At 53.1% G+C, this 18,666-nt stretch overlaps 1 protein-coding gene across 1 annotated transcript in view; it reads left to right on the top strand.

The window, feature by feature from the left end:
* The window catches only part of CUX1 (cut like homeobox 1), a 278,459-nt gene that overhangs the window by 255,998 nt on the left and 3,795 nt on the right, over nucleotides 1-18,666 (top strand). The window contains exons 15-21 of the mRNA XM_054847175.1: nucleotides 9,917-10,053; nucleotides 10,537-10,603; nucleotides 11,805-11,917; nucleotides 12,580-12,696; nucleotides 14,998-15,081; nucleotides 15,578-15,634; nucleotides 18,180-18,260. Coding sequence (XP_054703150.1) covers nucleotides 9,917-10,053; nucleotides 10,537-10,603; nucleotides 11,805-11,917; nucleotides 12,580-12,696; nucleotides 14,998-15,081; nucleotides 15,578-15,634; nucleotides 18,180-18,260 — 656 coding nt within the window. The remainder of the gene's footprint in view (nucleotides 1-9,916; nucleotides 10,054-10,536; nucleotides 10,604-11,804; nucleotides 11,918-12,579; nucleotides 12,697-14,997; nucleotides 15,082-15,577; nucleotides 15,635-18,179; nucleotides 18,261-18,666) is intronic.

The raw sequence follows: 18,666 nt of genomic DNA, 5'->3' as shown, positions 1-18,666 counted from the left end.
GGGCACGTCACCACTTCTGTGGATTTGGAAGCAAATTTGCACTTTGCCTTTCGAGGGTGTCCCACTAAAAACCATCAGATGAATTTCCCACGCGAGGTTTGTTTTTTTTTTTTTTCTTCTGGCATAGTCTGAAAGAATAAAACAAAGACCAGAAAAAGCCCTACGGTAACTATTGGATAACCTCTGCAAAACAAAAGAAAGGTTGTTCCTGTCAGAATACTCTATGCATTTCTGTCTTGAAAAGCATTTTCTACCCTTCCTTTTCCGAAAGCGGGCACCGCGCGCCCCACTCGCTGGAAACGCGGCGAGAATGTCAAATGTACGAATTTGGACGTTAATTCCAAAGCAGATGGAGGCTGGCTGGGGGGGGGTGATGTTCTTTTTTTTTTTTTTTTTTTAATTGTTTCCCTCATGTCCCTTTCATTTTTTTTTTTATTAAAAAATTAACTCTTTGCATTTGTGCAATAACTACTTGCCATGATAATGGGCAGACCTTTGAAATGCCCCGACTACTAACACAGCACAAGATGAACTCAAACAGAAAGTGGTGTACTTTTTCCTGAGAACTTTTTTTTTTTTTAAATAATAAGCTCAGTTTTTACCCCAGTGTATTGTGGTGTCTTACATTTTTAGCAGTATTTTATATTTTTTCTGTAACGCACTAAGTCTTAGATGTTTTTAGAGCTTGTTTGTTATATTCACAATCACAGATTTAAAAAAAAAAAAAAAAAAGATCCTCACAAAGACCCAATTGACCAAAAAAAAAAAAAAGTGTCATTTTTTTTTGTACAAGTAGCTTTGAGAAGCCCACATTGTGTTGCTGTGACTCATCTTTTTATTTCTTGGTATTTGTTTAAACATAAAAGTAAGAGTTTATATGGCTGGCAGTAGCAGGGCAGCGCTCCCTCCGTCAGCAGAATGGCATTGTTTCTTCTGTCTTTGTTTGGTTAGCCATATAATGTTTGTTCTCAGCACTGTACAACGGTCCCTATATGATATGGAGAAGCAATATCACTGTATGAAACTCACACGATGTATTATTATTATTATTATTCACTAGCACCCTAGGTGTGATAATTGAAGTAAATATCTTTTATACAAACACAATTACGCGTGGGCTGTCTTTATTAAGGTGAGACCTGAGTCCAAGCAGCAAACATTTACATTGGTGGTTCTGACTGTTCGGTGATGTCCAGGGGAATGAAGGAAGGGGCTGGGTTTTGGTGGGGATTTGTGGTTGTCCAGGGGAGGAAAATTTACTTTTTTTTCTATCAGTTTCGGGGGGAGCGGGGAGGAATGTCTCTAATACCTTGAATATTGAAGTGTCAGATTTCCAAACTGTATCCTTTTTTCAGTGGAATTCAAGCGTTACGATTCCTGCTGCAGTCAGTGGGAGGGGGACACCGGCTTCGTGGGCAGAAAAAAGATGTATTTGGGGTCTGAGACTGCAGGGGGGATTGTTCTGAGCACCATAACAATATATTAGCTAATTAAAAAAAAAAATAGATTAAAGATGTTGTCTGAGGTCAGAAGTGCTTTAGATTAAAAAAATGACAATGTAAAAGAATTTTCCCAGATATTTGGCTCGTTTTATTTTTCCAGATACTTTATATAAAGACAAATTTCTCTTCTAGTGCCTTATGAGATGATGTTCCTAGAAATATGCTCGGTATTTACAGAGTCTAGAATTTGAAGTTTGGTGTTGGCAAAGGAATAGATGTTTTACTCCTCCATCGATGGAATGATATTTAAAAAACTAGTAGAATAAAGCTCTGTGTTTTCTGCTTTTGAAACATCTGTGTGACGGGTTGTTCTACATGCTGTAAAGGTTCTGGGGTTTAACACTTTTTTTTCTTTTTTTTTTTGGCCCTGCTATTCAACGACTGGTCAAACTGTTGCTTGCTATTAATGGCATTATCTTGTGTAATTGGACCCTAATCATTTTAAGCTGGGTACTAAACATCTACACTTTGAAAGTGTTACGGCTCAAGTTGGTTAATTTGTGGATTTGTAACCTGCACTTTTCTTTAGGTGTGGTGCTATCAGCACTGAACTACTAAAATCACACGCGTGGCGATGAGCAAAAGGTGCATTATGCTCGTGAAAGCACAGACCTGGTACTGAAGAAGTTGGAGGGGGTTCATTGTAGCTCAGAAGCACACATCCAGTATGAAACCAGACTCTGCTCTCAAGCCTCGATCTCCAAAAGTTTATTTTGGGGAAATTAGGAAGGCAACCAAACCCACGAGGCTGTATCTCAGATGTCAGGAGCAGATACTTAGGGTCTTCCATGGAGATAGGTGGATCTGCCGTGGTGGCTTCATTGGTAGCCCTTCAAAAGGATGTTGAAAATCTCCTTTTCAGAAGGAGAAGCGTACGCCGTGTGTTCCCATAGACCCTTCCTGGTCAGCACTGGGGCACGCTTCTACCTCACTGCTGTTCCTGCTGGTAAACGGCTGCTTCTGGAGTTAGACGCTGTAGGAAGGGTGAAGGCTTACGTAGGAGATACCACTGGCATTTGCTGAGTTAATGGGAGTTTGTGGTATCCTGAGGTGCAGGAATAAGTTAGCGCCCCGTGAGCACCCCAGTGCCACAGGTAGCGGCCACGGCCCCGCGCCTGCCCCGCAGCCAGCACGAGGTGGTTTGTCTTTCAGTGGGAGTGGGGGGTATTTTTGCTCACGGCACCTTGTTCCACCAGGTAAGAACATGCTGTGAGCAGCCGGGGTGGTGCTTTTGGGCCCCACTTCTTTCCATTTTGAAATACTATCTTTTTTTTTTTTCCTAAGTATTTCTCTTTTAATGGAAGTGGTGAAGAAATTGTGTAGTTGCCAACAGAGGGCTTCAGAAAACATGATTTGATTACAGTAGAGCATTTTATTTTCTTTTTGCTCCAAGCTATGGGAAACTGATAAGAAAATTCAAACTGTTTTCTTGAACTCTTCCTAGTTACCCATGTAATTATCTTAGTACCCTTGGAAATAATCCGCTCTTCTATGAAATTTCTGTCCTTACAGGGAGAATTTATTAAGCAGTACTGTGTTTCTTTGCTGAGGGCTGTTTATTTTGGAGTGGCTGGGCCAGGAGGAAAGGGAAGGAGAAATCCTTCAAACCTTCCCTTCCCGGCAGGCCCTCAAAATGTGAAAAGAAAGGGGGAAAAGGAGGGGAGGGAGCAGAAATCCTGCCTGCGCCTCCTCTGCCGGCCGCCGGCGGAGAAACCCAGGGAGCTGGGTCTGAGCGGCTGTGGGGTGGGCACTCCTCGCTGCGGTTTGGCAGCTCCTTTTGCTCTTCCCCAAGGCCACTGTCACAGATGTATGTAAGGGCACGGATGAAAAGGACTGCAGGGGACTCGAGGAAGGATGCTCGTGTATCATAACGAGCACGGCAGCCAGGGTGAAGAGGTCTTTTCCCTGTGTTCCCAAACCCTTTGTCACCCAGGCAGATGAAGTCTCAAATTTTGTCCTCGGGGTGTTGGATGTGATCTGCTTTCTGTTGTCCTTATTTTTTCTTGTCTTTCTGACAGCACGTGAAAGTAAAGATGAGAAGGGTTGTTCTTGCTGCCTTCATTGGTGCCAGTCCCAGCCCTTGCAATCTAGGACTGCACATCTTCTGCGTACATCCCTGAAGGATGGCACTGAAGGTTCTCGATATCTTCTCTGACAGCCTCTATATCTGCAGAGCAACCTCATCACTTCATTCTTGGAGCTTTTCCAGGGCTGGTAACTGTGGCTAAAGACTAGGTAGATTGTGCTAGGACTTGCAGATGGCTTTCAGAGCTGTCGTCATTCCTTTCTTTTCATCATCTGCTTTCTTTTTTTGCCCTTTTAGAAAGATTGCAGAAGGTCTGATCAGAGAGTAATCCTGCGGCAGGTACAGAGGTGATAAACAAGGACAGCCTGATTGCTACCCATAAGCAAAGCTGCAGGCTGAGATGAGTCCCGGACTAACGTAATCCAGGTGTTTTGGCTACTCGGGTGCTCTCGGAGCCGACTGACCTTTCCTCCCTCCCTTGAGATTAGAGAGGTTGCTTTAAAATGTCCCAAAAGCCCAGTTCTTGTGCGACTTCTGTAGTGTTGGGGGGATCTCTGGAGCACTTCATTTCTTTATTCGCTCTGGGGAGATTCTTGGAAGAATATACACCCTTCGGGTGATGGTGATGCTTCTTCATTGCTTTGTGTGAGGTGAGGTGGACCTCAGGAGATGGCTCAGCTGGGCTTTTGTGCTACCACGTGCTCTTCAGCCTTTACCTCTGAACAGTTTTGCACCACAGAGGACTCTGCTAGATTTGAGAGACAGGGCTCTGATGCCTTGTAGAAAAGGAATGTTAAATCATTCCCTTCCGCCTTGTCCTGTTTCTCAGCCTACTGACAGCTCACAGCAACGGTGGCCCCAGGGAAAAGGCTTTGCATAAAGTTAAGACCAACTGAATGACTTCCACACAACTCTGGACCACGCAGAAATGCTGTCCCACTCTATGAAAAGGTCAAGACAGAGCTAGAACCATTGAGATGTGCAACACTGAAAGGCCTTTGACAACCTTTCTGTCACGGGAAGGATTTTGGCTCAGATCTTTCTTCCTTGGCATCTTGATAGACCAAAAAGAGGACAGAGGAAATCACCTGGTTCGTCCAGGACTCGATCTGCAGCGTATGGACAGCGTCACCCTCATCCCTTCAGCACAGAGACGAAGTCTGTGATCCTCCCTTTGATCTCCTGGAAAGGGAGCAGGACTTTGGGCAATAACAATACTGTCTTTTTCAGACTTCCTTAAAAGCTAAATGCCAAGTATTTCAAGAGCCTGAAATTGCGCCTTAATTTCTGTATAAACCTGGGAGCTCTGGCATCAGGTAGAACCCGAGGTAAGACTTTGTTGGCTTGAGAAGGCTCACTGGAGAGAGATGCCAAAAAGCCTTAGCACTTATTTCTGCCTGGGGAAGAGCAACCATTTCACCTTCGAAGTAACTGTCCGCAGCAACCCGGTCATTAACCGGAGTGGCCCAACATGGGGAAAGGTGAACGACCTGGAAAAATCAAGGGACCCGGTGGCAGATCCAGTCTCCTGCTTCTTCCTTTGGCTCCTGCTCCTCGTCCTGGCGCGCTCAAACACCAGTGTTTGTGTTGAGTGAGTCTCCAGCTTTGTGCCTGGGTTTCTCAGCCTTCTTGTCAAGGTACTCCAAGATTTAGTTATCTTACCATCATCTTCCTTCCAGTCAATAAAATAGTCTTAAAACCTTTGAAGTAGTGGGTTTCAATGCACTTCAGTTGACTTCTGAGAGGATAGTTTTTCAAAGAAAGCTCCTAGCGTGCCACATCACTTCTCTGCTTGTTTTCTTATTTATTTTTTTTTACAGTTATGTAAATACAAGGAGGCCAGACAGTAATAGAGGCAGATTAAAAAGTTACCATAAGGCAAATCAGGGTGTGAACTTGCAGAGCATCAGCTAATTTGCAGTAACTGCCCATGTGTGTGCTCATACCCTGCAGATCCCTTCAGCAATACCGCTTACCTCTCATTTCCTTCGGGCTCAGAGGAGGCACATGAGCAGTTACTCCAGTCTCATGGATGTGTAGCAAGTTACAGCCTATCTCACCCCAAGGTGATTTATTCATCTGTCTGTATCCTCAGTAATCAAGCCACCATCTTATGGAAAGACTGCCTCTCATTTATTTATGTCTGGCCTTATAACTTCAAACTAAGTTGCTAGTATATCTTAATTTTCTCCATCTGTGAAAACAGATGCTGTTTATTTTGGATGATTTGCCAAGGGAGTCCAATTGCTGGGGCTTGTTACAGGAGTCAAAGTTGCTGTTGCTCCGTGACAGCGCTGGGCTCGCTGTCTCGCAGGCGCTCCCGATGAGCCCCTACATCTGCCGGGCTCGGACCTCCCCGCGAACGTGCCCGTGGAGCCTGGGGCTCCGCGACTTTTTTCCTCGATGTTCACTACAAGGATTTTAACTTGCAGCTTTGGAGGAGTGCGAGACTGACGGTGCTATCCACAATGAAAGAAGTGTGAGAGTCATCTAAATCTTTTGTTCTCAGTTTAGAACCACTTCGTTTCCTCGCTGTGTGAGACACCTTTGTGTGTCACCGCATGGCCTGTCCGCACAGACACTTTACCTCTTTGCCAAGAGACGCGCGTTTCTGAAATGTCATCTGTGGCCGCGCTCCTCAGGCAGCGGGTTGGAGGTACGTTTAGACTTCCCAGGACAGACGTCTTCTTGACAGCATCCTCTCTGAGCAGAGGCTCTTTCTAATCACTCAGTTTTGGGCAGGACATGGTGCTTTTCAAGAGCCTCATTAATATTTTTCTTCCCGCTGGATGACCAGTCTTTTGCAAAGCGGTTGGGTTGGTTCCTTGCAGAGGGCCTGACACCCCTCCCCGCTCAGGCCAGAAGGTCGGTGATACAGAAAAGATGTGAAGATTTGGTCAGTCACACGGGCTGTGTGGGAAGAGGCTTGTGGCTGATCATTGTCCTGAGAGGTGCTTCTCTCCAAGCCCAGGATTCCCCAGGAGGGTCCGGCTGCGGTGTTGAGGTGCCAGACCAAGTGCAGCTGTTGGCAGTCAAAGTTCAGTGGTTGCGCTGGGGACTTCTTGTTGCCCCATGTTTGTTTCAGGTAGTTTCTGCCAAACTCCTGGCAGCCTTGGGTGCAGAAATGTTGTCTAATGACCGATGTGTTAATGGCCAGCCAAGCCAGATGAAAGCTCAGGGATTTAGGATGAGTGTCATGGGGAATTCGAATGAAGAAGACCCCGATGAAGAAGGAGAGTTCACCCAACCAACAGCTATCTAAGGACTTCACAAGTGCCCTGTGCAAAACTCTATAGTCCGGCTCCCATCTGCTCTGCCACCTTCCCAAGGACTCCCAGGAAAGCAAAATATATTTTCCAGAACTAGTCCAGTCTCAGCTTCTTGTTTTCTGGGTATCGACACAGGAAAACCAGACCTGCGTGTGCCAAGCAGCCCCGCAGCGTGGCACCAGGCAGGGCGGGTGACTTCTGCTGGCGTTCGGTTGCGAGGTTGCTGCATTTCATCGCTTTTCTCCGTAAGGTGATGGCAATGTCAGGCCCGTTTCTCCATAGCCTCAAAAGTCAGGAACGACAGAGTTTGAGGCTAAAGATACGTGGTTTAAAATCCCAGTTTCCCCAGGGCTTCACCTTCTTTGTCCCATTATCTTCAGCAGTACCTCTCCGTCTTCCGCAGCTTTTGAGATATTTGCACATCTGAAGGGTCAGAGCGAGGGCTTTCCAGCACAGCAGCTTAGAGAAGACAAAGGCAGATTTTTCTTTTGCTCAATCTCAATGCTTGAACTGACCTGCCGTCCTGGGAGAGCCATCCACCCGCTGCTGGAGGTGAAGGGTTGCTGGCAGAAAAGTGATGAGCTCGCGGGTGGCCACTGCCCCTTCGAAAAAAGAACATTATGATTAAAAAAAAACCCAAAAAACCCACCAAAAATCAACTGTGAAAAGAGATACTGAAGGGGAGATGAGAAAGCTCCATGCATTTTGGTTGCTTTCAGTGTTAGACATGGTTCCAGTCTTTTCTGTTTTCATGGACGGTTTGTAGAAGACTGGCCAATGCTGAGGCAGTGAAACCCAAGGGAGGAAGAACATGGCTTTCCTTAAATCTGGGAGATGTGTTTCTTTGGTCACCCTTTTTGTCTCCTAAGCAAACTAAAAAACTCAGTCCGTGTAACTCAAAAGCAAAAAAAAAAAGACCATTAAAGAGAGAAACTCGGCAGCTGGGATCCAGGGCTCGCGTCTCGTCAGCAGGATGCCAAAGCTCAGCTCTGCAGAGGGTTTTTTTGGGCAGGGTGGGAGGCAGGGAACGTGTCCTGCCCCAGCCAGCCCTCCGCTCTGCTCCCGGCACGGTGCAGCCCGGGCACGCCGGCAGCAGCATCAGGCCCTTTGCACGGCGCTCAGGGCTGCCTTCTGCAGGATCGGGCCCCACAGCCCGTGTTTGGCTAGTAATAGCTTCCCAATTACATTTTAATGCAATTTAAAGAGCCAGCCAATTAAATAATTAACCGTAGGGAAGAGGTTTTTCTTCTTTCCAAATCTTGTTAATGCAAATATTTTGCATCAGGCCACCCATGTTTCGGGAGCAGGAGGCGATTCCCCATTTCTGGAGAAACACTGACCTCCAGTGGGACTGCGCCTCTACGGCGGCTGCTCCCGGCTCCCCCAGCCCTTTAGTTGGGGCCTATAAAATGCAAATGGGGGGGGGGAGAAAAAATAAATCCATACCTTGTGCCTGAAGCATGGGTCACCTCCCTTTCCCTGCAGGTAAGCTTGGTCCCTTACGAATAACGGAGGAATTGCCTTTCTGATAAAAAGAGGGGAAATTTGCACCGGCAAAGCCCCTGCTCCGTGGGAAAGCAGCGCTGGCTTCGGGCATGGCTTCCTTCCAGCCCCCATCCCTGCTGCTCTGAGTCCAGCCCACCCAGCCAGGTTCTGCAGGCATCGACCCCTGTGCAAGGGCCCCCCCCAAGAGGGAGCCCCCGGTTTTGGGGTGCGCGGGGCAGCTCCCGGCCCGGCAGGACTGGATGGGCTGGAATTGGGCTGCACACGCTTTGCACCTCTCCTCCGAAGTCTTCGGAGAGGGCAAGAGGCCCCGCGGGCGCAACAGTCTGCTCTCGCTTCTCCCCCAGCGCGGCTGCGTCCCAGGCAGCCTTTGCATTTCTTCTTCCCTGGCTGTTGATAAATGAGGGTTATTTTTTTTTTTGCCTTCCAGCCGTCTGGAATTCAGGGAAATAATTACAACGGGAATTATCAGGGAGGGACTGGAACAGCTGGGACCTGAGCTTTCACCCACCTGGAAATCCAGGCAGAGACGGACGTATCCTGCGTCCCTGCGGCAGAGAGGCTGGCAGGGAGAAACGCAGGGTCTGAACCTTGAGCTGAGCTTTTTTTTTTTTTTTTTTTTTTGGCCAGGCAGAGGCCCAGACGTTGCTGGCAACAAGGGGAGAAAGGTGAAACAAGTAGATTTCTGCTGCAGGACAGGGCTCCTGCGTGCTGACGCTCTGTGTTTCGGCATGGGTTTGCAAACGGAGCGAGGAGCTTGCCCTGCGGTGCTGGTCCTGCGCCTCTCGCTGTAGCTGCGTTTTGGCCCCGACGCGTCTCTCCGTTGCTTCACATCTGGGCCGGGGTTATACGAGGGGAACGAGAGGCTTTTGTTCTGCTCCTGGAGCATTCCAGCGAGCGCCTGTTGTGGTTTAGGGCGTGGGTTTTACTCTTGGAGGGGGGGCAACTGGAAAGAGGGCTCGTTTGTCAAAAATTGGCCGAGCGGGGATGCTGGGGGCTGTGCAGCCTTGCCCAGTGCCTGAGGGCAGGATTGGTCCCACCAGAGCCCCTCCTGGGAGATGTCCACACCCTGCTCCAACCCCCCAGGGCAGCCATCTGCGCGGTGCGTGCCTGTCCCAGCGCCCGTGGCCGGGGACGTGCTGCCCGGAGCCCACCTCCATCGCGCCTTTTCTGTGCAGAGCAGACCCGGGGATCGGTTCGTGGGCTCGGCTCCCCTTATCCCTCTCCAGGTCCCCCCACTCTGCCCAGTCAGGGTGCTGCCAGCTACCCCCGGGGTACCAAAAATATTTTACTGATGCATTGGAAGCAGCCGTGCTGGTGCAAGCAGCTGCCTGCTCGCGTTGCCTCCAGCGCTGGGACGTGGTGCTGGTCCTGCCTGGGTCCTGCCCACCCCGGGGCATCACTGCGGTGGGCTGGACCTGGGTCGCTTCTGCCTGGGCAGAGCAGGGATTGCTGGCGTGTCCCTCCTGGCCCCAGAAACAAGGAGAAAAGGGGGTTGCTGCCTATGAGTTGGCTTTGGTGCTCCAGGTGGGGGTTTCTCAGCTTTTTGGTATCCCCTTAGCAAAATCTGGGGGTTTGGGCCACCCCTGGGTGACGGCCTCGGCTCTGTTTTCCAGTGCGCTGCGCAGAGCTGCAGATCCAGCTGACGGAGGCCGTGTCCACGCTGGGGGGCCAGAAGGAGCTCATCGCCAAGCTGGAGCATGACCTCAGCACCATCCAAGCCCTGTCCGCCATGCATCGCCCGGATGCAGAGGTAACCCCAACCCACGGCACGGCAGCGGGCAGGGACCACCCAAAATAGCCCCAGGGGTTGCTCATCACTGAAGGAGGGGCCAACAGCAGGCATGGGACTGGTTTATCACCTCCTCTTTTTTTTTTCTTCCTTTTTTTTTTTTTTTTTTTCCTCGTTTTTCTCTCCTTCTCACAACTCACCCAGCAGAGGGTTGCATCGTGCCCATGCAGTGGGATGGTGCTGGCGTGGGAGGAGGTGCTGGTGGTGGCATCCAGGGGCCGTCCAGCCCTTCTCCTTCCCAGGGAAATGATGGGATTTGCGGGTTGAACACCAGCTTCTCCGTGTTGTCTGGGGCTTGATCCGTGCAGAGTGCCTGTTCGGCAGCGATGCTTCCGACGAGGCTGCGGGTGCCAGGGCAGTAGCAGGAGCCAGGAGGGGTCTGCTTTGACCAGGCACCTTCAGGCAGGTGGGAAATGCTTAATCCCTTCTGCTTTCACTGCCCAGGGTGCGGCCGTCCCCAGCCTGGAGAAGATACCTGAGCCCATCAAGGAGGCCACGGCGCTGTTTTACGGTGAGAGGCAGGGGCTGCACGCCGAGGTGCTGTTGGGGTCCATCCTGGTGGCATGGGCAGGGTGGTGACCTCTCCAGGGACAGCGACATGAGGATGCTCCTAAGCAGACATAGGCATTGCCTGCTCAGCATGTCCTTCGCGGGGGCCAGCGATGGCTTTTCCGTGCGTGGCTCGGTTTGCCGGTCCTCCGGCTGCTCCCGAGACAGCGCAGCGGGCACGTGCTGGGCCCGGCTCCGTGCTGAGCTGGTGAACCCGGGCTGAACCAAACACCCCGCGCTCCGACTCCTGCTCTTCCCGCACCAAACCCTCTCCAGAGCCAACGAGCTAAATATTTCCTTTACGTTTGCTCCTGTGCCGAGGTCTGCAGGAGAAAATGAATCAAACAAATAACGACGCCTCTGGAAGAAAACCACTTCCTTTCCTTTCCTTATTTTTTTTTTGGTGTTGTTTTTTGGTTTTAAAGGTTTTGAAAACATGCGATAAACAATATCGCAGCAACAGTCCCACCAAGCCAAACAACCTGCAGCCACCCATCCTGCGCTATGAATAGCTCCTCTGTGCAGCCGGTTGAGTCACGGCCTCGGGAACGTATTTCTCCTTGGCCGTGGATGCCTCCCACTGCCAGCAACACAGAGCTGGGAGGGGATGGCTGTGGTCCCCCGGGCACCTGCAGACCCTCATCATGGGGGGCAGCTACATGGGGCACCCACAAAATGGGGTTCCCGGGCAGAGCGGGCTGGTGGTGGCTGCGGGAGAGCGGCCGCTGCTTTGCTGGAGTGGCTGAAAGAGGAGAAGTACAAACTGGGGGTGGCTGTTGTGCAAGGGGGGGAGAGAAGAGTACGTGGGTGGAGGGGCTGGTGGTGGCGCTGGGTCTTGTCTTAGGGCTACGGCTGCCGCAGAAGCTGCGGGATAGAGTCGTGGCAGGGACTGGGAGGATTGGGGTCATGGGAAGGCACCAAATAATGCACCTGGTTGTCCCTGGGGAGTCAACCTGTCCATTCCCAGGATCAGTCCCAAAAAATGAAAAAAGAGCATAGAAAGCAGTCCATGCTGTAATAGCTGCGCACAGGCGTTTATCTGCCTGGGCACCCCTGAGGTCCCGCAGCGTCGAGGGGGGGGGACCTCGAGTAAACCCCGCTTGCTCTGGGCGGGGGGGGGTGGCATCTGCCAGGTCATCTCTCATGCCAAGCCTTGTCCACAGGTCACACGCCATCCCCTGGCACCTCGTTCCCCGAGGGACAAGTGGACTCGCTCCTCTCCATCATCTCCAGCCAGAGGGAACGCTTCCGGGCCAGGAACCAGGAGCTGGAGGGGGTAGGTCGGGTGGGGAGGGCGGCCGTGCGGGGGCTGCAGCCTGCAGCTGCCTGCTGTAGTGACCTGCAGGGACTTTATTATCAGCACAGCGCAGGCAGCGCCACGCCAAGCAAGAGAAAAATCTATTCTGCTGTTAGCAGGACCAAAGCCTGCCCCAGCCCGTCGGCGTTGCTCTAATTGAAGGACAGGTCCAAACCCCTGGCACCGTGCAGGCGTGCTTGGCCGGCTGGCGCGGCATTTGGCTCGGGGTAAATAAAAAGCGCGGAGGGGATGTGGTTAGGGGTAAAACCCAATAGCTCTACAAATTGAAGTATAGCTCAAAATAACCTCTTCAAAGCCAGCAGGTTGACTTTGCACATCCCGTGGGGGCCAGGGCTCAGCCCAAAGCCACCCACAGCCACCTTGGCTGCCCCGGCCCCTCTTTGGCCACGGAGGGGTCAGGTTCGTTAATGGTTCAGGACCAGGGGCCCTGTTCAGCGGCAGCTGGGACAATTTTAATTTGGGAGCAATTTTAATTCAAAGCCAGGGGATTTTAATTACTGAGAAGGGACCGAACCCTGGCTGGGTGCACCAAATCAGCCCCCCGATTCTGTCTCCCACCCAGTTAGATCCTGTCCTCCCCACGGCCTCGCTGCTAACGGCCCCTCACTCCCCCCATGCAGGAGAACCGCATGATGCAGCACACGGTGCACGCCCTGCAGAGCGAGCTGGACAACCTGAGAGCCGACAACATCAAGCTCTATGAGAAGATCAAGTTCCTGCAGAGCTACCCTGGCCGGGTGAGTGGCGGGCTGGCTGTCCTCCGGCGGGGCTCACGCGGACGGCAGACCCCCAAACACAGACCATTGCCCTCTGTGTACAAGAGCACTGGGGAAATGGCACGTTACTCGCACGCACCTTGCGTGAAAGTTGGAAAATGGGAGATAATTGGGGTGAAAAAGGGTGCAGTGCTGTGTCTAGAGGAGCAGGTACCCAGCCCCTCTGCCAGGAAGGTTGTCTTTAACCGTGCTGAAGGGTGTCTGACATATGTGATGCCAGAAACTCAAATTTCCTCCCCAAAAGAGCTGCTACATACCCCTTTGATGCTCACTGCTGGCAGCGTGATGCTCCAGCCGGCAAGTTGTCGATGCCCCTGCCTGCCCAGGCAGCAAGCGGTTAAATCGGGACCTCCTGCAATAAATCTCTGCAGTTAGAGGCTGAAAAAATAATTCATCCTGTCATACCTGTGCTCATTCCCCACCACCCTGAATTTCTTGTGGCCAGCAGAGAGAGCTGCTCGGCTTCCCACTCTCCTGGGCCATCCCCAAAAGAGCATAAATCAGCCCCAAACCGTCCCAGTAATCCCAGTAACACCAGGAGAAGCCTGGGGGGGGCCGGGGGGCAGACTTTGCTGAAACATGCTCTGCTCATGCCGTGCCCCTCGGGGATTTCATCCCTGGAAATCCCTGGGTTTCTGCAAGCGGGTCAGGCAGCCACCTGGGGAGCTTTGAATTGCCACCACTTCCTCCGTTGGAGCTGGGCTACCGCGACCTCGGGCTTTCCTCGAGACTGCAAAAGCGACAATAACCGGGGAAGGGCCGTCGGTTTGAACGCTGGCTCCTCGCCCCGCCTGCCCTGCCATCCTCCCCCGAAGCTGCTGCCTTTCCGCGCCGGCTGGGCTGAGTCCGTTTTATTACTGGATATTTTAATAGCATTTGGGGACGGGAAACTCCTACAGCTGCGAAGAACCTTATTTGGTTCTTTTATTTATGTCTCAGTGATGACGCTGGGTCGGCCCCTCTGACATTTTTGCCTGTTTCTCCCGCGGGAGATCATATCCCTGTTTATCCGCTGCCACAAGGCAACCCCTGAATGCCATTCACATGATCTAAAGAGCAAAGCCTTCGATGCAGCAGCACGGGGGATTGCATAATTCACCACCTAATGAGGCATGTGACGCGTTAAAAATAATCATCAAAGATCATTCAATAAGGCCAGCCTATAGTGAATTCGTCGCCCCCTAAATTGGGAGCTGGTCTCATCGCTGGCTTCTGGCTGCGCGGTGACCCGTGGATCGTATTGCGGCGCGTAAGGGCATATTTGCTAAAGGTCTGTGTGCCACGGGGCTTACCCGCGGCGAAACGGAGCCACCGGCCGGCGTGCAGGGGCGGCCGGGCGGGCCAGCCAGCAGCGCGTAGTGAGGGGTCCAGAAGGACCTCGGTAAATGTCAGCATCAGCGTGCTGGTGGGGCAGAGCCGGAGGGGGCACGGTGCTGGGGAGAGGGACGGATTAGCACCGGAGCCCCTGAGCAGGGACGCGCAGCCCACGTAGCCGGGAGCCAGGGCTCGCGCCGGACTGCGACCTGGTGCCAGCACGTGCCGTTTCCAGGCTGGTTTTGGGTAGGAACGATGTGGAATCTGCAGTTCTCGTGAGCTGCAGAGGTAGCGGTGCAGAAAGGAGGAGCAGGGACGTGCAGGCTGCAGGAGCATCCTCGGGACTCGCTGCTGCCGTTCATCCAGTGCCACCCCTGAGGCTGCACAAGGGGAACCTCTGTCCAGGGAGAAGTTTAAAACCCAGCCTGTCTGAACTGGCCTAAATCTTTCACTTCTCTCATGGAGTTTCCTTCACTTTCCTTGCCCTTCACCCAGCTAATAACAGCCGTACGTTTAAACAATGATTTCCTCCTCCCAAACCGCTGTCTCCCTCCTACCTGGCCCAGCAGCAAAGGAATTCGGGGTGGGATTTGCACTACCCCAGGTGAGCTCTCTGGGGTGACACAGATGACTGTTAATTCATGGACAGGGCAAAAAACAGGGGGGACACAGGTGGAGTCCCCACGGAAGAAAGGACTTTGTTAAATAGCTCCTGTTGGGCTTCTCCTCTTCGAAGGGCGCAGACCCCGTCAGCCCCACGGGGTCAGCTCTGGGCTGTGCTGCTCCACCCTTGGGGGGGTCATTTCTTCCAAGTGAGCAGCTCAGAGGAGGCCGGGGGGGCCCTGGCCCTGTGCTGGGTGTCCGTACACCGCTTGCACCGGGGCGGGGGACAGGTACGGGCAGCTACACCAGCACCCGCTGGCTCTCACCCTGCCTTTGCTCCTGCAGGGCGGCAGCAGGGACGACACCGAGCAGCGCTACTCCTCCCAGTACGAAGAGCGCCTGGACCCCTTCTCCTCCTTCAGCAGGAAGGTACGAAAAGCCCCCCGGAGCCCTCCCTCCTTCTGCCGCGGGATGGTTGCCTCCCGCAGCCGGGGTAGGACTCAGCCGGCCACGTTTCGGCGTCGCAGAGCACGGCTTTGCCCGGCGTGGGGAGGGAAGAGGCTTTGGAGCGTGCCGCAGTGGATGAGCGGGTTGCTTTGCTCGGTTCTGGTTTTGCTTGTGGCAAGGTGGTCTGGGTGCGTCGAAGGGAAGGAGCAGGCAAAAAATGAAACCTCTCAGGGAAATTATTTTATCGTCCCGGATGGAATCCAGGGACGGCACTCTGAAAGCATAAAACACGCTCAAATGCCATTCACTTTAAAAAAATAAAACGTAAGAAAAGCCATCGTACGTACACAATGTGCCCTATGGCTGCGTGTAGTGGGGGTGGGAGCATCCCAGGGCACAGGGCTCCTTCCCTGATTTGCAAACCCTAAATCAGCCCTTTGAGCCTCAAAAATCAGCTTCTTGTACCATTTACTTGCAGGAACGCCAGCGGAGGTACCTGAGCCTCAGTCCCTGGGATAAAGCCACGCTGAGCATGGTGAGTGGGCTGCACCCGCCGTGCCGCAGCCGGTGGCGAGAGGTTTTTAGCCCAGTGCTTGCACCAGGAACGCTGCTGCTGAGCTTGGCCCCGGCGGGGGGGCAGACGCCATCCCTGCTCCCCTGGGCAGGGGTGCAGACCATGCCAGGGCCACTCTGGGGCTCAGTTTAGGAGAACAACTGGCTTTCCTCCCTTGCCCTTTCCTTCCCCTTTCCCCCACTCCATCCCACAGCATCCCAGGGGAGCTGCTGGTACCTGCGGCAGCAGAGGGTCCTCGCCGGAGCCACGGTGGGCAAGAGGGAGGTGACCCCTACCGTTTTTGAGGGACGAATGCTACTTTCCGAGCTAAAAATGTGGTTATTGAGAAGATCCGACTTACATTTGAATTTGTGACATTAGCAACAGGCTCAGGATCAGGTTTTGGCTGAGTTAACCCCTGGCTATCTGGCGCAACAGAGGTTAATGTGGGAGCGCTGGTCTGCAACAGCCACAGAATACAGAAATATCTCGTAATAGAGGCAAAGTTGTCATTTGCATAAAAACCAAGCAAATGCCAACATGAATATGGATTGGGTGGCGTGCCAGCACCACAGAGAATTAATGAAAGGCATTTACAAAAAAACTGACTTAGGGGAGTTATTCCTTGGGAATATTTAAGAACATAATCTTGTTTGTTACAGCAGCCTCCACCGTGGCCGTGAATAGCAAAGAAGATTTCAGTCCGGAATTGGTTTGGTGGGAGATCTGTGGGTTTTAATGCCAGCTTTGGAAAGCCCACGTGGTGCTTTGGGGAATGTGCTTATGTCCATAATGAATCCCTAGCTTTTACAGCAGGAATAAAAAGTTGCTATGTAGAAAGGTAGGATCCGTCCTTCATAAGCTGCTTTTCTAGGCTGTGGTGACTCCTGACTTTGGCTCTTTTGAGGGGACGGACGGGAAGGTTTTTCCGTTGGGACCCCAGTGTCATGGGCTGGAAGGGATCAGACATCGTCAGGGTCTGGCTGCTGTTCAGTGGCCTCTCCAAAATGAGGGGATTGAGTGTGACACAGCCCAGCCCCGCAGGGTTTTGGGGACCCAGCGAGCTCGGACACCTCTGCGGGCTGGCATGGGACTGGCAAAGGTGGAGGGTAAGTATCTCAGAGACTTTGCAGAGCCGGAGAAATGGGTAAACCTGCAGACCAGGTTACTAGTGAGGTTTCGAAGATGCCCAAGGAATTTCCATGTTCTTGGTTGCTCTCCAAAATCCCTCAGGGCAGCGTCCATCTGGCAGTCCCTACTTTGGGGGTGCTTTGCTTTAGCCCGAGCAGTGCCACGTGCCTTCCCAAGGGCCACTGATGCTCCTCCAGCTCGTGGCCTCTCCTGCAACGATACCCAGCCGTGCTGGGGACCGGCAGCGGGAGGAGGCAGCACGTGCCCGAGAGCTGTGCTCTTGGGCGAGCAAGGCGGGGTGAAGACCTTCCCTTAAATACAGATATCTGTGGCAAGCAGAAGGCCAAGCTGTGGGACCCCAGGGACCTGCCCAGACCACCGGCTCCAGCCATGAGCCTCCCCCGCGCAGCGGAAGGGCTGGTACTGGGGAGAGCAGGCGGGGATCCGGCATCCTTGAGAACTTACGTTTTCCAAGGTGCTCAACCATCACTGCAGCCTGGCAGAGGGTGTACACGGCTCTCAGCATGAAGGTAGCCTCACTACTGCCAAAGCCGGGGGCTCCACACCGTACCAAGCCTTTAATCCCACGTTACCAGCTCTTTGCTGCCGGTGCGGGCGCGTGCTGGATGCTCCAGAGCCGCAGCGTGGGCCCGCAGGTGCTTTAGGCTGAGCTGGCCGGAGGTTCCCAGGGAGGGATGCCAGGAGCTGGAGGAGCGTGCAAATCCCAGGGCACAGAGCGGTCATCCCTGCAACATGCCAGGGCGCTTCGGGGGGGCAGCGCCGATGCTGCGGGTCTGGCTGTGAAATCATCCTCTGAGTCGTTCCTGGGGTCCCGCACCGCAGCTGGGGTGCAGGCAGGGCCGTGCGGCAGGGCCAGCCCTCAGGAACGCAGCGTTTGCCCAGCCGCCCTGCCATGGGGGTGGCGAGGGGACACTGCAAGTCACAAGTTCTTTGAGCTCATGAATTAAAAATGTGCGAGACTTAATTACTGCTGGGATTTCTCTCCGGAGCGGCGCTGAGCCGCAGGCAGGCACCGAGTCAGGGCTGGCATGGTAAAGCTGGGGTAAAGGTGGCTAAAAACGAACACCCCCCCCCCCCCCCAAGAGAGGTTTCAGTGGGGGGAACCCCATGGGTTGCAGCCCTGAATTCACCTTGGTTTGAGCAATTTGGGGCCGAGAGCATACGCGCTTGCGGTAGTCACCTTGAAGGAGAGCGGCTGCTCGGAAACGGGCAGAGATGGGTGGCGAAGCATCCCACCTTGCCTTTGTGTTTACGTAGGGTCTAGCACAAACAGAGCCCCAATCTCGGCCAGGGTGTCTCTGAGCCTGTGCACGAGGAGGGCTGATTTCCACTGACCCACATTAAAATGGGATTTTCCGTTCTGCTCTTGCTGCAGGGGCGGCTCATCCTGTCCAACAAGACAGCTCGTACCGTTGCCTTCTTCTACACCCTGTTCCTGCACTGCCTCGTCTTCCTGGTAAGTCTGGGGGCCACGGAGGGAGTGGGAACCCCAATAAAACATCAGCAAGCATCCCATCCAGGGACAGGGGGTTTTTTGCATTTTTAAGATATTATGCCAAGCGAGTGCATTGCAGCTGGTGTATCCCTGGCTCCGGAGGCACGGTGCAGCTGGGAGCGTGGGCGGCACGGTTCGGCACAGACACGTACATGCCAATAAATATCCCCCTCGGCTTTACGGGGAGGGAACGGCCACCCTCGGGTGGGCACGGGCTGGCCCGAGGGCAGGAGCTGGAAGCCGTCTGGGTCTTCACGTCGTGCCTGGAAACAGCCGTGGGGCCCCGGTGCCGCCGTGCTGGGAGCTGACACGGGCTTTAGCGTATTTGCATGCAGGTCTGCTTCACCATCCCTCCACGCAGGCAAGC

This window comes from Grus americana, chromosome 19 (assembly GCF_028858705.1).
Source record: "Grus americana isolate bGruAme1 chromosome 19, bGruAme1.mat, whole genome shotgun sequence".
NCBI lineage: Eukaryota > Metazoa > Chordata > Aves > Gruiformes > Gruidae > Grus > Grus americana.
The sequence above is the reverse complement of the archived record's forward strand: the minus strand, read 5'-3'. Positions and strand labels throughout refer to the sequence as shown.